Source organism: Solanum lycopersicum, chromosome 2 (assembly GCF_036512215.1).
Source record: "Solanum lycopersicum chromosome 2, SLM_r2.1".
NCBI lineage: Eukaryota > Viridiplantae > Streptophyta > Magnoliopsida > Solanales > Solanaceae > Solanum > Solanum lycopersicum.
Window position 1 is genome coordinate 63,060,684 of NC_090801.1, and position 14,631 is coordinate 63,075,314.

The window sequence follows — 14,631 nt, forward strand, 5'->3', positions numbered from 1 at the left end:
AGCGAATAGGCAAGGAATTATACAATTGCATTGAAATAGGCTAGTGAATTATACAATTGCAGCGAAATAGGCCAGCAAATCATACAATTGTATATGTATAACGAGACCAGCGAATTATACATTTTAGGTCAGCGAATTATATAGTTTTATATGTATAACGAATTATACAGTTATATGTTTGCTATGGAGCGCAATTATGCAAATTTTGCTATAGCATACAAATATGAATTTTTTGTTTGCTATATGTGAAAGTTGCCCTTTTAAAAATCACAACAATAATTTAGTAATCCAGTAAGTCTTTTATGGATTTAACGATATTCGAAAAAGGAATTAGTGTATGATTAAAGAAGTTGTGATTGTGATTGCGATTGTGCTTGTTGATTTCTTTTTTCAATCATTCGTAGTTGTTCATTAGAAATTTAGAATAATATTTAATTTAATATTAAATAAAAGTTTCAAAGAATTAAATTTTATATTACATGAAATTATAATTTATATAAGATGATTATTCATAAAAAAAAAGAAAGACAAGATTTGTATTATGAAATAAGAAAACAATAAAGAAATAATAATATAATATTGAGGAGAGAGAAAAAAAATCTTTTTTAGAGAGTAAAATAGAAACTGGGTTGGAGTTGATTGTCTGAAAAAATAGAGAACTCTATATTTTGAAAGTAAAATAGAGTTTAGGGTTGGAGATACCCTAAGTTTACGTTGGGCTGAATGACTTGGCCTCGAATGAGATAACAACTGGGTTGGTCAAGTCCCGCCAATTCGTCTCGTTTAATGTCACTAAAATTTTAACATATTACTTTTTCATTTTTATAATCACAATTTGAATTTCGATTGAAGATTTTTTTTTAAAAAAGATTACAAAAAGATAAATAAATCTTAAAAGATACAAAATGTATATCAATTCATACATTTAATATGGAAATATACATTACATTTAATATAAATAAAAAACCTTAAAACGAATTAAAATTGAAGATTCAATTAGAATTCTCCTAACGTGATTTGCTCAAAGATGTGTGTGATGGATGTACCATTGTTGTAGTAACACAATCTATGGGCCTCAGAACGATTAGGCCCATTAGAAAGAAGTCGGGTCATATCTATTGGGCCTAGCAATTCCGGTTGTGTGTGTGTGCACTCCTTCCCACATGTCGGTTTAAGGTAAACCAATTAAAAATTACTAATTGTATCATTATCATAGGCTTTAATTATTGAAAGGGGTTTAACAACCTGAAATTGGATCTTAACACTAAAGGAATTACCTTTCGTTATTCTCATTTCTCATCACCTTCTCGGGTCAATCGGTTCGACCCGCCGAAACCCTAAACATTAGATGAATCTCAATTTCAATTCAATATGATCCAATCCAGCTTCTCTGCAGACTCACCTTCCATGGCAGCCAATTCCACTTTCTCTCCTCCGCCGGCCGCCGGTGACGGAGACTTCAATTACGACGTCGCTTGGTATGGTAACATCCAGTACCTCCTCAATATCTCCGCCATTGGAGCTTTGACTTGCCTTCTTATTTTCATCTTCGGGAAGCTTCGAAGCGACCACCGTCGCATGCCCGGTCCCACTGCCATTGTCTCCAAGCTCTTAGCTGCCTGGCACGCCACTGGTGTTGAAATCGCCCGCCACTGCGGGGCTGACGCTGCTCAATATCTCCTTATTGAGGGCGGCAGCTCTGCCCTGCTATTATTCCTCGCCCTTCTTTCTCTTGCTGTAATGCTGCCGTTGAATATATATGCTGGTAAGGCTCCTATGGCTGATCAGTTTTCAAAGACTACAATAAACCATATAGAAAAAGGTTCTCCATTACTCTGGATTCACTTTATATTTGTTGTTATTGTTGTTGTTTTGGTACATTATGGTATAAGTGAAATACAAGAAAGGTTGAAAATTACTAGACTTAGAGACGGCTATGGAAATCCGAGTAATTCTGGTACAAATGTCAGTGCAATTTTTTCCATTATGGTGCAGGGTGTACCTAAGACCTTAGGTTTTGATAAGACACCTTTAGTGGAGTATTTTCAGCATAAATATCCGGGGAAGGTGTATAGAGTAGTTGTCCCTATGGATTTGTGTGCTCTGGATGATTTAGCTACAGAGTTGGTGAAGGTTCGGGAAGATATCTCTAAACTAGTCTCAAGAATTGAGTTACGGGGTTATTTGAATGAGGGTGAGGAAGACGAGTATAATAATGATAGTGTGAACGGGCGGGGCTTGTTAGAACGACTGTGCTTTTTGTGGAGAAAGGCTAAGGATACATGGTATCATGTTGTGGATCAATTAGGTTTCTCAGATGAAGAGAGATTAAGAAAATTGCAAGAGTTGAGAGCTGATTTGGAGATGGAAATGGCATCTTATAAAGAAGGGAGGGCAAGAGGTGCTGGTGTAGCTTTTGTGGTATTTAAGGACGTATTCACAGCTAATAAGGCTGTCCAGGACCTCCGGAATGAGAAGAGGAGGCGATATGGTCGATTCTTCTCAGTCATTGAGTTGCAACTACAGAGGAACCAGTGGAAAGTGGAGAGAGCTCCTTTAGCTACTGACATATACTGGAACCACCTGGGATCAACAAAGTTCTCCTTAAAGCTGCGCAGAGTGTTGGTGAACACATGCCTATTGTTGATGTTGCTATTCTGCAGTTCTCCACTAGCTGTGATTAGTGCTATTCAAAGTGCAGGGAGAATAATCAATGCTGAAGCTATGGATCATGCTCAGATGTGGCTGAACTGGGTGCAGGGCTCGAGCTGGCTAGCAACAATAATATTTCAATTTTTGCCCAATGTTCTGATTTTTGTGAGCATGTACATTGTTGTCCCTTCAGTTCTTTCTTATCTTTCTAAATTTGAACAACATCTTACTGTATCTGGTGAGCAAAGGGCTGAGCTACTGAAAATGGTTTGCTTCTTTCTGGTAAATCTCATTCTGCTTAGGGCTCTGGTCGAATCTACTCTTGAGGGTGCTCTCTTAAGTATGGGTCGGTGTTATTTGGATGGAGAAGATTGCAAAAAGATCGAGCAGTACATGACTGCTTCCTTTTTGACAAGGACATGCCTCTCGTCTCTTGCATTTTTAATTACAAGCAGTTTTTTGGGTATATCTTTTGATTTATTAGCTCCAATTCCTTGGATTAAGAAGAAGCTTCAAAAGTTCCGTAAAAATGACATGCTTCAGTTGGTACCAGAACGGAGTGAGGAGTACCCATTGGAAAATCAAGACATTGATAGTTTGGAGAGGCCTCTGATTCATGAAAGGAGTTCAACTGTGATTGCTGACAACAATGGATTTTTACACGATGCCTCTCCAAATGAAATTGATTTCCCTGGACAAGATTTGTCTGAATACCCTCCAGTCAGCCGAACCTCACCAGTTCCAAAGCCGAAGTTTGATTTTGCACAGTATTATGCTTTCAATCTGACAATATTTGCCCTAACCCTGATCTATTGTTCGTTTGCTCCTCTGGTGGTTCCTGTTGGTGCAGTTTACTTTGGGTACCGGTATTTAGTTGACAAGTACAACTTCCTGTTTGTATACAGAGTGCGAGGTTTCCCTGCTGGTAATGATGGGAGGTTGATGGATACTGTATTATCTATCATGAGGTTTTGTGTTGACTTGTTCCTCCTTTCAATGCTACTTTTCTTTTCTGTACGAGGAGACTCAACTAAGCTTCAAGCCATATTCACACTTGGATTGTTAGTGGTGTATAAACTCTTGCCCTCTGATAAGGATTCTTTTCAGCCAGCGTTATTACAAGGCATACAGACTATTGACAACATTGTCGAAGGGCCAACTGATTATGAGGTTTTCTCACAACCTACATTTGATTGGGATACGTATAATTCATGACTTGTGAATAAAACCAAAGATTTGTGTTGACATTTTGTATATATTCTTATTTTGTTACGGAAGTGTTCCTGCATCTATCAGATCTCTCTCCTCTTTTCTTGGTTCATCCTTTTGGTGGTTGGAAACAGATATTTGGCTTAGGACCACAAGAGCACATGTTATAATGTCTAACGGGTTCCACTGTAGTAGCACAGTCTGTATTTCTACGATCAGGTCTTGACCAATCTACAGAGTGAATAGATGTTGTTTGTTTACCTCAACATCTGCTCAAGTGCCTTTCTCGAAGGAGTAGAGTTTTCATTGATGTTTGCCTTTTCGTTTGTCGTCGCTTTTCAGCATTACAGGATAGTCCATTTCCCAGTAGTCGTAACAGCTGGAGTGCATCTTTTTTTAGTTAAAAATATTGCTTTACAACCAGGAAGATAAATCTGAATAACAAGGTTCTTGGGGAAATGTTTATTTTGTTTGCTGTTTCCTCGTGCCTTCACGTTATAGCATATGAGTAGGTCAACCCTATGCCAAAATATTTAGTTCTCTATTGGCATTTTACGTGACACACATTTCTTTTTAGTCCGTTTCAAAAAGAATATAGAAACGATTTCATTTAAATATATGTTCTTTCAATGAAACTTTAATGCTCTTTTCTAGGGGGCATGATTGTTTTTTCTTCTTCTTTTGTTCTTACCAGAAAGTGAGCAATCAGTTTAAATATACAATGATTAAGAATTAATGATATTCATGCTATATTCACATGTAAGGAAAGAAGATAAGTAAGTAAAATGTATATTTGCGTGTTTGTTACAAGATAAAATTGTACATTAGGGTATAAAATGGAAGATAAAGTCAAAATTGAGGCTTAATTATTTCAATTGTCCGACTCGTGATATATCGCTTATCTAAATTTAGACAATTTTATTTGTATGATTAAAGAGGTTCAACTTCAGTAAATGTATGTATAATCAGACAGTAATAATTAATTTAATTTTTGAAATTTAGTATTGGGAAACCTATATACTTGAACAAAATGAATTATAGGCAAGATGAGAAACTTAAGGAGATATATGAAAAACAAAGTCTAGTCAAAGTCCTTACCCTACGTAAAATCTTGGCCAAGCAATTAATTGTGTAATTCAACCTTTAGCTATAACCAACTGTGTACAAAGCCAGTACACTTAACAAACTAATTACTATTTTATCTCTCATTTTCCTCTTCTTTGAGACAAAACATGTGGTACATGTTAACTTATGGTAAAAAAACATTTTCCAAGAAAAGGTATAAATAAACAAGACCAGTTATAGAAAGTGTCACAAGTTATGGTACTTGTGACATTTAATTAGTAGAATTAATGCAATTTTCTTCTTTATATGTTAATTTTGATTAGAGAAACAAATTAAGGGAGACAGAGATGTATCATTCTTCAGTGAAGAGCATTTTTGTTGAGGAGCAAAATGATGTTCCACCTATTTGCCCTAAACCTAGAAAACTTGGATCCACTACTACTCTTCCTGAATTTCTCAAATCCCTAAATTGTAACGATAACAGGTATTTCTTTCGTCTCAATTTATATGATTTATTTATCTGTTTATAACATTTCTTGAGAAACATATAACATTTTGAAAATTCACATGATCGATCAGCCAGAAGAATTTTGATGGAAGAAGTGGGATTCTCAACATTGTTGCTGAAAAGGTTTGTTATCTAACGACTTTAAATCTTGATACATCTTTTGATTTCTCGTGGTAATTCTTTTGTAATTTTGCAACTCTTACTATACCTCTTATTTTTTGAAGACAATAGTTGCTTTTCTTAGACATGTGTGTGACTATATTTTTTTCCAAATAATTTTTCACTTTTCACGAAAGTTGGTGTCTAGCTAGCATGAAAATTTCAAATCCAAACTGAAGTTGTATTGCAAATTTGAAAAATATTTTTTATAACCTATTTTCACGTTTCACTTTTGAAGTTATATTTAAGTATATCCAAACATGATCATTATCTCAAATATTCTTAGCAAAAAGTATAATCAGAGAACTCAATTTTTAATTACAACTCCACAATAGAGTGAGAAAATTTAAAATCTACTATCAAACGCAAACTTAATGAACTTTTTTTTTCTTTGCAAATGCAGACAAGAGATGGAAGAAATTCACCATCATGTTACTCAGGGTCTCCTCCAGGGAGAACAAGTAATCCTTTGGTACAAGATGTACAATTTATTCAGCAAATGGAACATTTTTCACCTTTAACAAGAACTAATTTGTCTGATAAATTTGGTTTTACCTCTGTCTCTCCAGCTTGACAAAATACACAAACATCACAATTTTTTTTATTTTTGTTTACTTAATTAACAGATGTAAGTCAAGATCCCTTTATAACGGGAGTTACTTTTTTTTTTTTTTTTTTGTGCCTAGTGCAAGAGTGTTTTGTTAGATTATCGTAAATATCAGTATGAAGATTTTTTTAGTTAGTAGTCAGTAGTACGTGTTAACTTTGAAAGTGACTTGTACTTAAAATAATATTGTTAATTTAATGTTGAGTTCTTTTGAGTAAAAAGCTTATGTGTTTGAGCAATATATTAATGCATCAACTTCTTTTCTTCTTTTTTGTTTAAAATGGAGAATTAAACAAATTTTTATATATATATATATGGAGAATTTTGAGATTTTAAAAATTTAAATGAACATGTCAGTTCAAAGAGATAACAACACATATATATTAGTAATACAAATTAAAGTTTATGAAGTTGAAGAATATTTGATATTTTTATGCTCTGCGTGGAAAGAAAGAAACAAACAAAAAAGGAGTTTGTCTTGTCCGTTGTCATGCACATACAATAGTATTATTTCATTATTAAAACACTTTAAAGTACGATCTCACATCTTATTATAAAATTTACAAACATTAATTAACGCACAAACAAAGAGCTAATAGCGGATTAATTTATTTTAAGTGCTTATGAGTTAAAATAGTTTTTAAGTAATTTCAAAATATTTAAGTAAAGTTAAATATATTTATAAATACTTATTTAAAGTTAAAATAACAAAAATAAATAAAAAATTATAAATTAAAATTTTAACTTATAAATCATAAATTAAAAATCAATTACACTCGATTTGTAGGAAATTAGAGTAAAGTTTTCAAGATTTCAACTATACTAATCATTTTTGCCAAATACATTTGCACAATATAACATCCGAGAACTGGACTCTAACTTATCCATTGATATATGTTCATGTAATAAAATTTATAGGTTAAGTATTTTTATTTACATAACTTGTGCTATTCTATGAAATTAAAAAAATATATTATGATATAAAAATATAAAGGGCGGCGAACGAAAATTATTCACCAGTACAAAATAAGTGAAACAATGGAATTGACCCGCTAAATTATCATATGATGTCGTGAATTGATATAAAAGGCCAAATGCATTTTAAAAAATGAATTTAAGGGAAATTGGAACAATTACTACTTGTGGAAAGAAGAGTCAGTGAAGCTATAATGGAGTAGGGCGATTTTCTTCAACTGTCAAAATTTACTCTTTTTCTCTCTCTTTTTTCCTTTTCTTGATTCTCCCTCTGTAAACCTAACCCAATAATTTCAGTGGCCATTACAGTTCAAGATCTGAGTTTTTCTTAGAAACGAAAAAATGTCTTCTTTTGTGATGTTCTTGCTAACAATAACATTGCTCTCAATTTTCCCATTTCGACAATGTCATGGCCGTCTTTTCACTTTTGAAATGCACCACCGTTTCTCTGAAACTGTCAAGAAGTGGTCACTGCAGAAACTTGCTGCTCCACTTCAAAATTGGCCGGTAAAGGGAAGTCTTCAGTATTATACTCAGCTGGCCAACCACGACAGGTTGCTACATGGCAGGAGGCTTTTTAAATTCGATGGACCACTTACTTTCTCTGATGGCAATTCCACTTTCCGGATCAGCTCTCTTGGATTGTAAGACCAAACCAAACCCATCTTTTAAATTCCACTTATTGGGAGTATTTTTGTGTTTAATCTTGAAGTTCTTGGTGTTGTCCCTTGGATTCTTGACATTATAGTTTGAATTTGTTTTGGGGGATGAATTTTGCAGCTTGCATTACACCACGGTGACTTTGGGGACACCTGGGTTGAAGTTTCTTGTGGCTCTTGATACTGGGAGTGACTTATTTTGGGTGCCTTGTGAATGCGGCAGATGTGCTTCTACTGATGATCCTACACTTTACAGCTCTGTATGTTTTACTCACTTTCCCCCCTTTTTAGGGTTATCTTATATCTTTATGAAATGATATATTGAGCGAAACGTTGTGGTGTATAACTTAAAGGGTTGATGAAAAGTGCCTTTGACAGCTACAACATTTTGTTGCATCCATATATTCTATGCTATTTTGCACAAGATGTATATGATGGAAATATGAGGAGCTTATTCGAGAGCTTCCCTCTGACGTAGTAAATGATGACTTTTTTCGTGTGAGAAGTGAAAACAACTGTCATTCATTGCAAGCCTGCAATAGTATCCACAAACATCTTTGCCTTTAGGAATGTGGTATACCATGACTCTCATGAGTGGAATTAGATGCTCTGATAAGACATTGGTACAGTAAACTAGACAATGATCACTTGCCAAAGAGATAATATTTACGGGTCCTACTCTTTTGGATGCCATTATTTTGTGAAGCGGTCAAGGAGAATTTTATAACCAAACTTTCACGAGAGTATGCACGATCGTAGAATTCTGTATCTAATTCACTTGTACATTGTTGTCAACTGTGAACAGACAACTAAGTAGTTCTACCCAATGGAACTTTATGGGAACTGATGAACAATTGATTTGTGAAGTGACAGACTTTTATTGCCTAGTTTTCCAGTTCGGATTACCATTTTACTATTAATTGTTCGATTCCATCACATCCTTACTCCAAACTTTGTACATTCATTTTGTCATTTCCTTCTCTAAGCCATGGTTTGATAGAATTATCTTCCTCAAATTTTAAGATGGCAAGGTTAAATATACTGTTAACTTTGATTTGCAAGATAATTTATAAGGTGGTTAGACGGACTGTTGTAGAAATGAGATGCACTTTATTTTGTGGTTCTCTTATATTTTTTCCTTTTCACTCCGGCTGAAGTGGATAATGTCTTTTGCTTCAGGATATTGAGCTTAGCATATACAGCCTGAATGGATCGTCAACTAGCAAGAAGGTCACCTGCAGTGATAGCTTGTGTACAGACCGCAATAATTGTCTCAGTTCAAATAACCACTGCCCTTATTCAGTATCCTATGTCTCCTCGGAAACTTCAACTTCAGGAATTTTGGTGGATGATATTTTGCACTTGAGAACAGATGATAGTGAGGAAAAAAATTTTGTCCAGGCGCGTGTGATCTTTGGGTAAGTATCCTGAACTTCTTTTTCCTAATTGAATCAAGTTTGGACGTTCGTTGATCTCAGGCAGTGTATTTTTAACTGCTAGATGTGTTATATGGAAAGTAAATTTGGTTAACTGAGGAGTTCTTGTGCTTCTGTCCAAGTTCTCAAATTCATCTCTGATACATGCCAATTTCAAGTGTGCAGTTGTGGACAGGAGCAGACTGGTTCTTTTCTAGATGTTGCAGCCCCAAATGGTTTATTTGGGCTTGGTCTCGAGAAGGTATCAGTCCCTAGTATTCTGTCTCAGGAAGGTTTTATGGCAGATTCTTTCTCTATGTGCTTTGGTAGTGATGGGGCAGGTCGGATTAGTTTTGGCGACAAGGGTAGCTTTGACCAGGAAGAGACCCCTTTTAATATAAACCCATTACAGTAAGTGGCAATCATGTCAATTAAATTTTTTGTGTCCACTCTTTCCGACTCTTTTAGATCCACTTAGTCACGCTCTCGTGGAAAACTTTTTGCAGTCCAACATACAACATTTCTGTAGATCAAATACGTGTTGGAACAACTCTCGTTGATTCAGGTTTTACAGCACTTTTTGATACTGGAACCTCCTTTACCTATCTTGCGGACCTATCCTATACAAAGCTTTCAGAAAGTGTATGAATCCTTTTCAAATGGTGTACTTATTTGTATACATTGTTAGATCATGTTTAAGATTCAAATGTTTTCTTCCCAAATAGTTCCATTCTCAAGTACGAGACAAGCGGCGTCCACCTGATCCGAGGATCCCCTTTGAATATTGTTATGATATGAGGTAATATCTGCTAATACACAACCACACATATTATTTATTTATTTATTTACTTATTTTTCCCTTTTATCATTTTATGATTCATATCGGACAGTCCTGATGAAAATACTAGCTTGATTCCTAGTTTAAGCCTAACTATGAGTGGGGGAGGCCAACTTGCTGTCAATGATCCAATTATTGTCATATCCACACAGGTACAATCGTTCAACTATCTTGCACAATATTTTCTTCTTAATTTCAGTTTATCGCCTTTCCTGTATATGTACTAAATACTGTTTCCTATGCAGAATCAACTAATGTATTGCCTGGCCATTGTGAAGAGTGATGCTCTAAATATAATTGGACGTAAGGCTTTCTAAGTGCAACAGTGTTTTTGTATTTTCTATTTTTCATTGAATTGAACTGAATTTTCAAGCACATGGTAAGGAAGTTTGTTTCTACTGCAACATGAAACAAACAGAGAAGTGCATTATAAACACTGAGGGAACAACATACTTGCATGGAAAAGTTGCACCTTTTGCATTAAAGAATTAGTTTTAGTGGTTTCATAAAATGACTTGAAGGAATTTGACTTGGGCAATTTTGCCAAAATATTGGAGATCGTGATTGAGGACATGGCTTACAATCATCGTCTTTGATCATACCATTAGGCATTTGATTAAAGCTAAGACCTTAGTTCTAATTTAACTCCAAAAGTTAGCAGGAGGTGAGGATTGCCAAGACCATATAAGGAGACAACAAGACCATATAAGGAGACAACAAGACCATATAAGGAGACAACATATACTCTCAACAAATTTGGGAATCTCACATACACACTCTACTTCCACCCTCCCAGTCAAGTACTGAACGTTGGAGCGTGAACAATATACATAGTGGCGTAATATTGGACAAACCAAAAATATAGATTGACCTGGCTTTGTACCATGTTAAAAATGGTCATTAGGTTCAAGTGAACTTGAAAAGATAACTTGTGAGGTTAGGAATGCTTAAGACCCCATATAAGGAGACAGGAACCATATCCGCAACCAATGGGACACTAATATTATAATTTGTTATATAGTTCATTCAGCAATTTTGGTAGCTTTTGTTCAACTGGAAGGAGTTTCCATGATTTGATTTTTCAGGACACTTCACTTCAGAAAGATAACCAGCAAAATATAGTTTTATTAGAGACAACAACAATTTTGGCTTTAATTACCTTAAAATAAGTGGTTTTCCCTTTATGTTAGTCAAAATAGAATAGAATGATCACCTTTTCGTAGCATAAGCAGTCCCACACCTTGTATAATTGATGCTTCAGGTTCCTGGCAATGTAATAAACTCTCTAGCTATGAAACTGCCAGAGCTAATCTCAGCTCTCTAAAAGTTTTGGTTGTATATCACCTTACTTTTAGCTGGCAGCTAAAAAATTGTACTAGTCATTTCCAAATTGTGATATCTGACTGTTGTTGCTCTTACTGATCTTTTTCCAGAGAACTTCATGACTGGATACCGCTTTGTGTTTGATCGAGAAAAAATCATCCTCGGTTGGAAGAAATTTGATTGTGAGTATTGTTTTTGGTGTTCTTTCTTCCAATAACTTAGATATTACAAGAAGATTATTCTTTTCATACTTTTGGTCTTGTGGCCTTCATGCAGGTTATGATATTGAGAAAATAGACCATTTCCCATCACAACCTGTTAATACCACCCATGTTCCACCTGCCTTTGCTGTTGTGCCTGGAAATGATAATGCAGAGAAATCACATGAAAGGACGACAACTACTCGTCAAAGTTCTTTTGCATCATCTGTTTATCAAACATGTTATTTGAACCTCATAAACTGCTTCCTAGCATCTGTGATATTGCTACTTTTATAATTGCTACCATAAGCTCATTCTCACACTGAGGATTCAGGTATGCTTCTTAGGACTTTTTAACACATATATAGTGCAGATAATCATACTTGCAGAGCTCCAATATGGACAGAAATTTTTGGTTTGCCTGCTCATATCTGATTTTGAGGCTAACCATATAATGTATAGAAATGTTAATACATTACACTATGATAGTTTATGTACCTTATGATTGCAATAGAACAGTGAGATTGTACAGTGCCACCTCGTTCCACAGCCACAGCTAAAACATATCTACTACCTTAGGCTTGAATCAATAACTGCATTTACGTCTCTACTAACTTCAAATCTCGAATCAACCTTAGCTTTGGCGATGATTAACATTATGGACTCTCTTTTATTTTATTTTTATATATAATATAGTAGTGGATTTTTGGAAGTGTGATGAATTTGGGGGAAGTGATAAATAAAGTAGGCAAAGATTGCGTTTTAAAATTAAGAAAGGAAAAAAAAAGGTACCAAAGAATGAAATCAGAATCGATACGACTCTCCACCCGATTTTTTTGTACTTGCAACCCCTTTTTTTTTTCTTTTTTGGTTGTTGTCGTTTTTCATGCTGCCAGCAAGGTTCTTTTTTCACATTTGGTCAATTATTTGGAATATTTTGTGGTTAGGTTGTCTACTTTAAAATAGATTTCGATCTCATGTAATTGTACAAGTAGGGTCTTGAAAAAGTCTAAATGTATCTAATTTCTGTAGGTTGTTTTTGATGGACCCTCCAAACAAAATCACTATTTTGTGACGTAGCATAACATTTGAGAATAATAGGATGTTGCATTTTCTGTTAATACTACCTCCGTTTCGTTTTAATTGTCATTATTTTTTCTAGAGTCAAGTGATATTAATTTCGATTAACATTCTAAGATGTAGTTTTCATTATATTGATATGGAAAAAAATGTAAGTTGTAGTATTTTTCATATAGTTTTTTAATATGTATTATTAAATTAATAAAAAACTAGTAACTTTATACTCTATAAATTCAAATCCTTATGTAATGTGTTTGAATTCATTCATTTAAACCAAAAAGCCATGTCTGTTACGTGCCATTCTGGAAGTAGGAAAATATTGATAGAATAATAATAATATTATTGTTGTTGTTGTTGTTTACTTTCTCTACTCTATTGGTATATTGTTGCTTTCTAAAGCTACTTTATTCAATGTACCATGATTGGCGGCTTTACCAAAAAAAAATAAAAATTACTCTCTCTTTTTGTTTATTTTTATTTATTATTTGGATTTATATGCTCAATTAAAAGATAATAGTAATACTTAATTGATATAAGCATTGTATTACATTATTTTTATTAATTAATATTTGATATTAGATTTTTGTAAAATGATTATAAATAACTAATCCTAAGAATAATGCATGAGAAAAAAAATTTATTATATGTTAGAATTAATAAATAAAATTAAAAAAAAATTATTTTTAAAATAACAAATAAATAAAACTGAACGAGTAAAGGGCTACACCTATGACCAATTCATTCGTGAGAAAAATGAATGGCACAGTACTAATTAAAAAACACGTCTTCTTGTGACCATTGACTTTGAATATTTTACACAGAGAATATATTTCAATTTCATTAAAAATGTTAAAATTTCAGACTTTATACTTTTAAAAATATCTTTACATATCATTTTTCTTGGGCAGTTTTTAGTAAATGGATGTAACTTGAAAGTCCATTAATCAAAGTCTAGTCAAAGCATTAAAAATAGTTGGAAACAATTTCAGCCATACAATAATATCGGAAACTTCCATTTTTTTTTATTTTCTGTTCGATGTTTAGAATTTATATAAGAGTCTGATTATATTTGAATCTCATACCGTCAAATTTATACAAAAATAGTATTTTTAATAAAAAATTTTTTCTTTTATATTTCGTATTTAAAACCTTTAATTAAGAATGAATTGGTCTTACCGATTGACCATTACTTATGTTGGTGGAAGCTTCCTATTTATTCCAATGTATTAGGCTTCCTCTAGACCCATCGCTATTTTTGTATAACTACCCTATAAAATTAATGTGCCGGTCTAATGAGAAAAGAAACATAGCTTTAAAAAATACTTTTTTGGTTAGCTAAAAATAAAGTATACGATCTATTTTATATTTATTTATTTTTAGTATCAAGTATATTATTATTATTTTTAATATTTAAATGATTTATAATAATTAAAGGTAATTAATACAATAAAATTATTGTTTTGTTTTTTCCCCTTTTTTATAAGGGGCATGTGAAGAATTATGAACAAATAAATGTGAAGAAAGTGCGTAGGAGTATTTGAATTTTCGAGTCTAACTTTAATATAATATATTTTTCTATGAATCAATTTTACGAAATAGGTTCTTTAAGAAAGTATTTTTGTCACAACTCTTAAATTTTGGTTAAAAAAAGAAACAAAAATCAAGCAGGTGTGATGCATGCATTAAAATTTTAAAATAGGTCTGAAGCATCAGTAATTAAAACCAACAAAAAACTTGAGGAAAAGAAGATTATTATTATTATTATTTTGTAAAAAAGACTTTCCGAAAGAAGTTTAATTATTAAAATATTATCGTAAAAGGAAATTTGTATTCTTTTAATTAAAATAATTTAAAAACAATAAAAAACTTTGCTGGAAAAAAAAGGGAGTTGTAAGAAACTTAAATAAACACCAACTTGAAATATTTATTAAACGAAGTCTT

General features: G+C 33.2%; 3 protein-coding genes and 1 long non-coding RNA gene across 7 annotated transcripts; 3 read left to right on the forward strand and 1 right to left on the reverse strand.

The window, feature by feature from the left end:
- Positions 1-914: 914 nt before the first annotated feature.
- LOC101243949 (early-responsive to dehydration stress protein ERD4-like) lies at positions 915-4,320 on the forward strand. The gene has a single exon (XM_004232472.5). The coding sequence runs from the start codon at positions 1,372-1,374 to the stop codon at positions 3,865-3,867; it is 2,496 nt and encodes an 831-aa protein (XP_004232520.1). The 5' UTR covers positions 915-1,371; the 3' UTR covers positions 3,868-4,320.
- Positions 4,321-5,152: 832 nt separating this feature from the next.
- On the forward strand, positions 5,153-6,404 carry LOC109119535 (uncharacterized). Its single transcript, XM_019212093.3, has 3 exons — positions 5,153-5,410; positions 5,506-5,557; positions 5,997-6,404. Exons 1-3 carry the CDS (start codon positions 5,274-5,276, stop codon positions 6,165-6,167), a joined length of 360 nt encoding a protein of 119 aa, XP_019067638.1. The 5' UTR covers positions 5,153-5,273; the 3' UTR covers positions 6,168-6,404.
- LOC101268636 (aspartyl protease family protein 1) lies at positions 6,260-12,922 on the forward strand. 4 transcript variants are annotated; one of them, XM_069293836.1, is made up of 11 exons: positions 6,260-7,819; positions 7,956-8,094; positions 9,014-9,252; positions 9,436-9,660; positions 9,756-9,891; positions 9,975-10,048; positions 10,140-10,239; positions 10,333-10,390; positions 11,521-11,592; positions 11,687-11,944; positions 12,643-12,922. In XM_069293836.1, the coding sequence occupies exons 1-10, from the start codon at positions 7,518-7,520 to the stop codon at positions 11,905-11,907; spliced, it is 1,566 nt and encodes a 521-aa protein (XP_069149937.1). In that variant the 5' UTR covers positions 6,260-7,517; the 3' UTR covers positions 11,908-11,944; positions 12,643-12,922. The 4 variants fall into 4 exon arrangements, with proteins under 4 accessions (XP_069149937.1, XP_069149938.1, XP_004232518.1 ...); XM_069293837.1 differs by having other exon boundaries at positions 10,170-10,239; XM_004232470.5 differs by lacking the exon at positions 12,643-12,922 and having other exon boundaries at positions 11,687-12,147.
- LOC104645765 (uncharacterized) lies at positions 11,131-12,248 on the reverse strand. The gene is made up of 2 exons (XR_739903.4): positions 12,109-12,248; positions 11,131-11,767 (listed from the first exon to the last, which is right to left on the reverse strand). It is a non-coding gene; the product is annotated as an uncharacterized lncRNA (long non-coding RNA).
- Positions 12,923-14,631: the final 1,709 nt, after the last annotated feature.

Coding starts and splice junctions, on each gene's coding strand:
- LOC101243949 (XM_004232472.5), top strand. CDS start 1,372: ATGATCCAATCCAGCTTCTCTGCAGACTCACCTTCCATGGCAGCCAAT.
- LOC109119535 (XM_019212093.3), top strand. CDS start 5,274: ATGTATCATTCTTCAGTGAAGAGCATTTTTGTTGAGGAGCAAAATGAT. Junction 5,411..5,505: donor CTAAATTGTAACGATAACAG/GTATTTCTTTCG, acceptor ATGATCGATCAG/CCAGAAGAATTTTGATGGAA. Junction 5,558..5,996: donor TCAACATTGTTGCTGAAAAG/GTTTGTTATCTA, acceptor TTGCAAATGCAG/ACAAGAGATGGAAGAAATTC.
- LOC101268636 (XM_069293836.1), top strand. CDS start 7,518: ATGTCTTCTTTTGTGATGTTCTTGCTAACAATAACATTGCTCTCAATT. Junction 7,820..7,955: donor CGGATCAGCTCTCTTGGATT/GTAAGACCAAAC, acceptor TGAATTTTGCAG/CTTGCATTACACCACGGTGA. Junction 8,095..9,013: donor ATCCTACACTTTACAGCTCT/GTATGTTTTACT, acceptor CTTTTGCTTCAG/GATATTGAGCTTAGCATATA.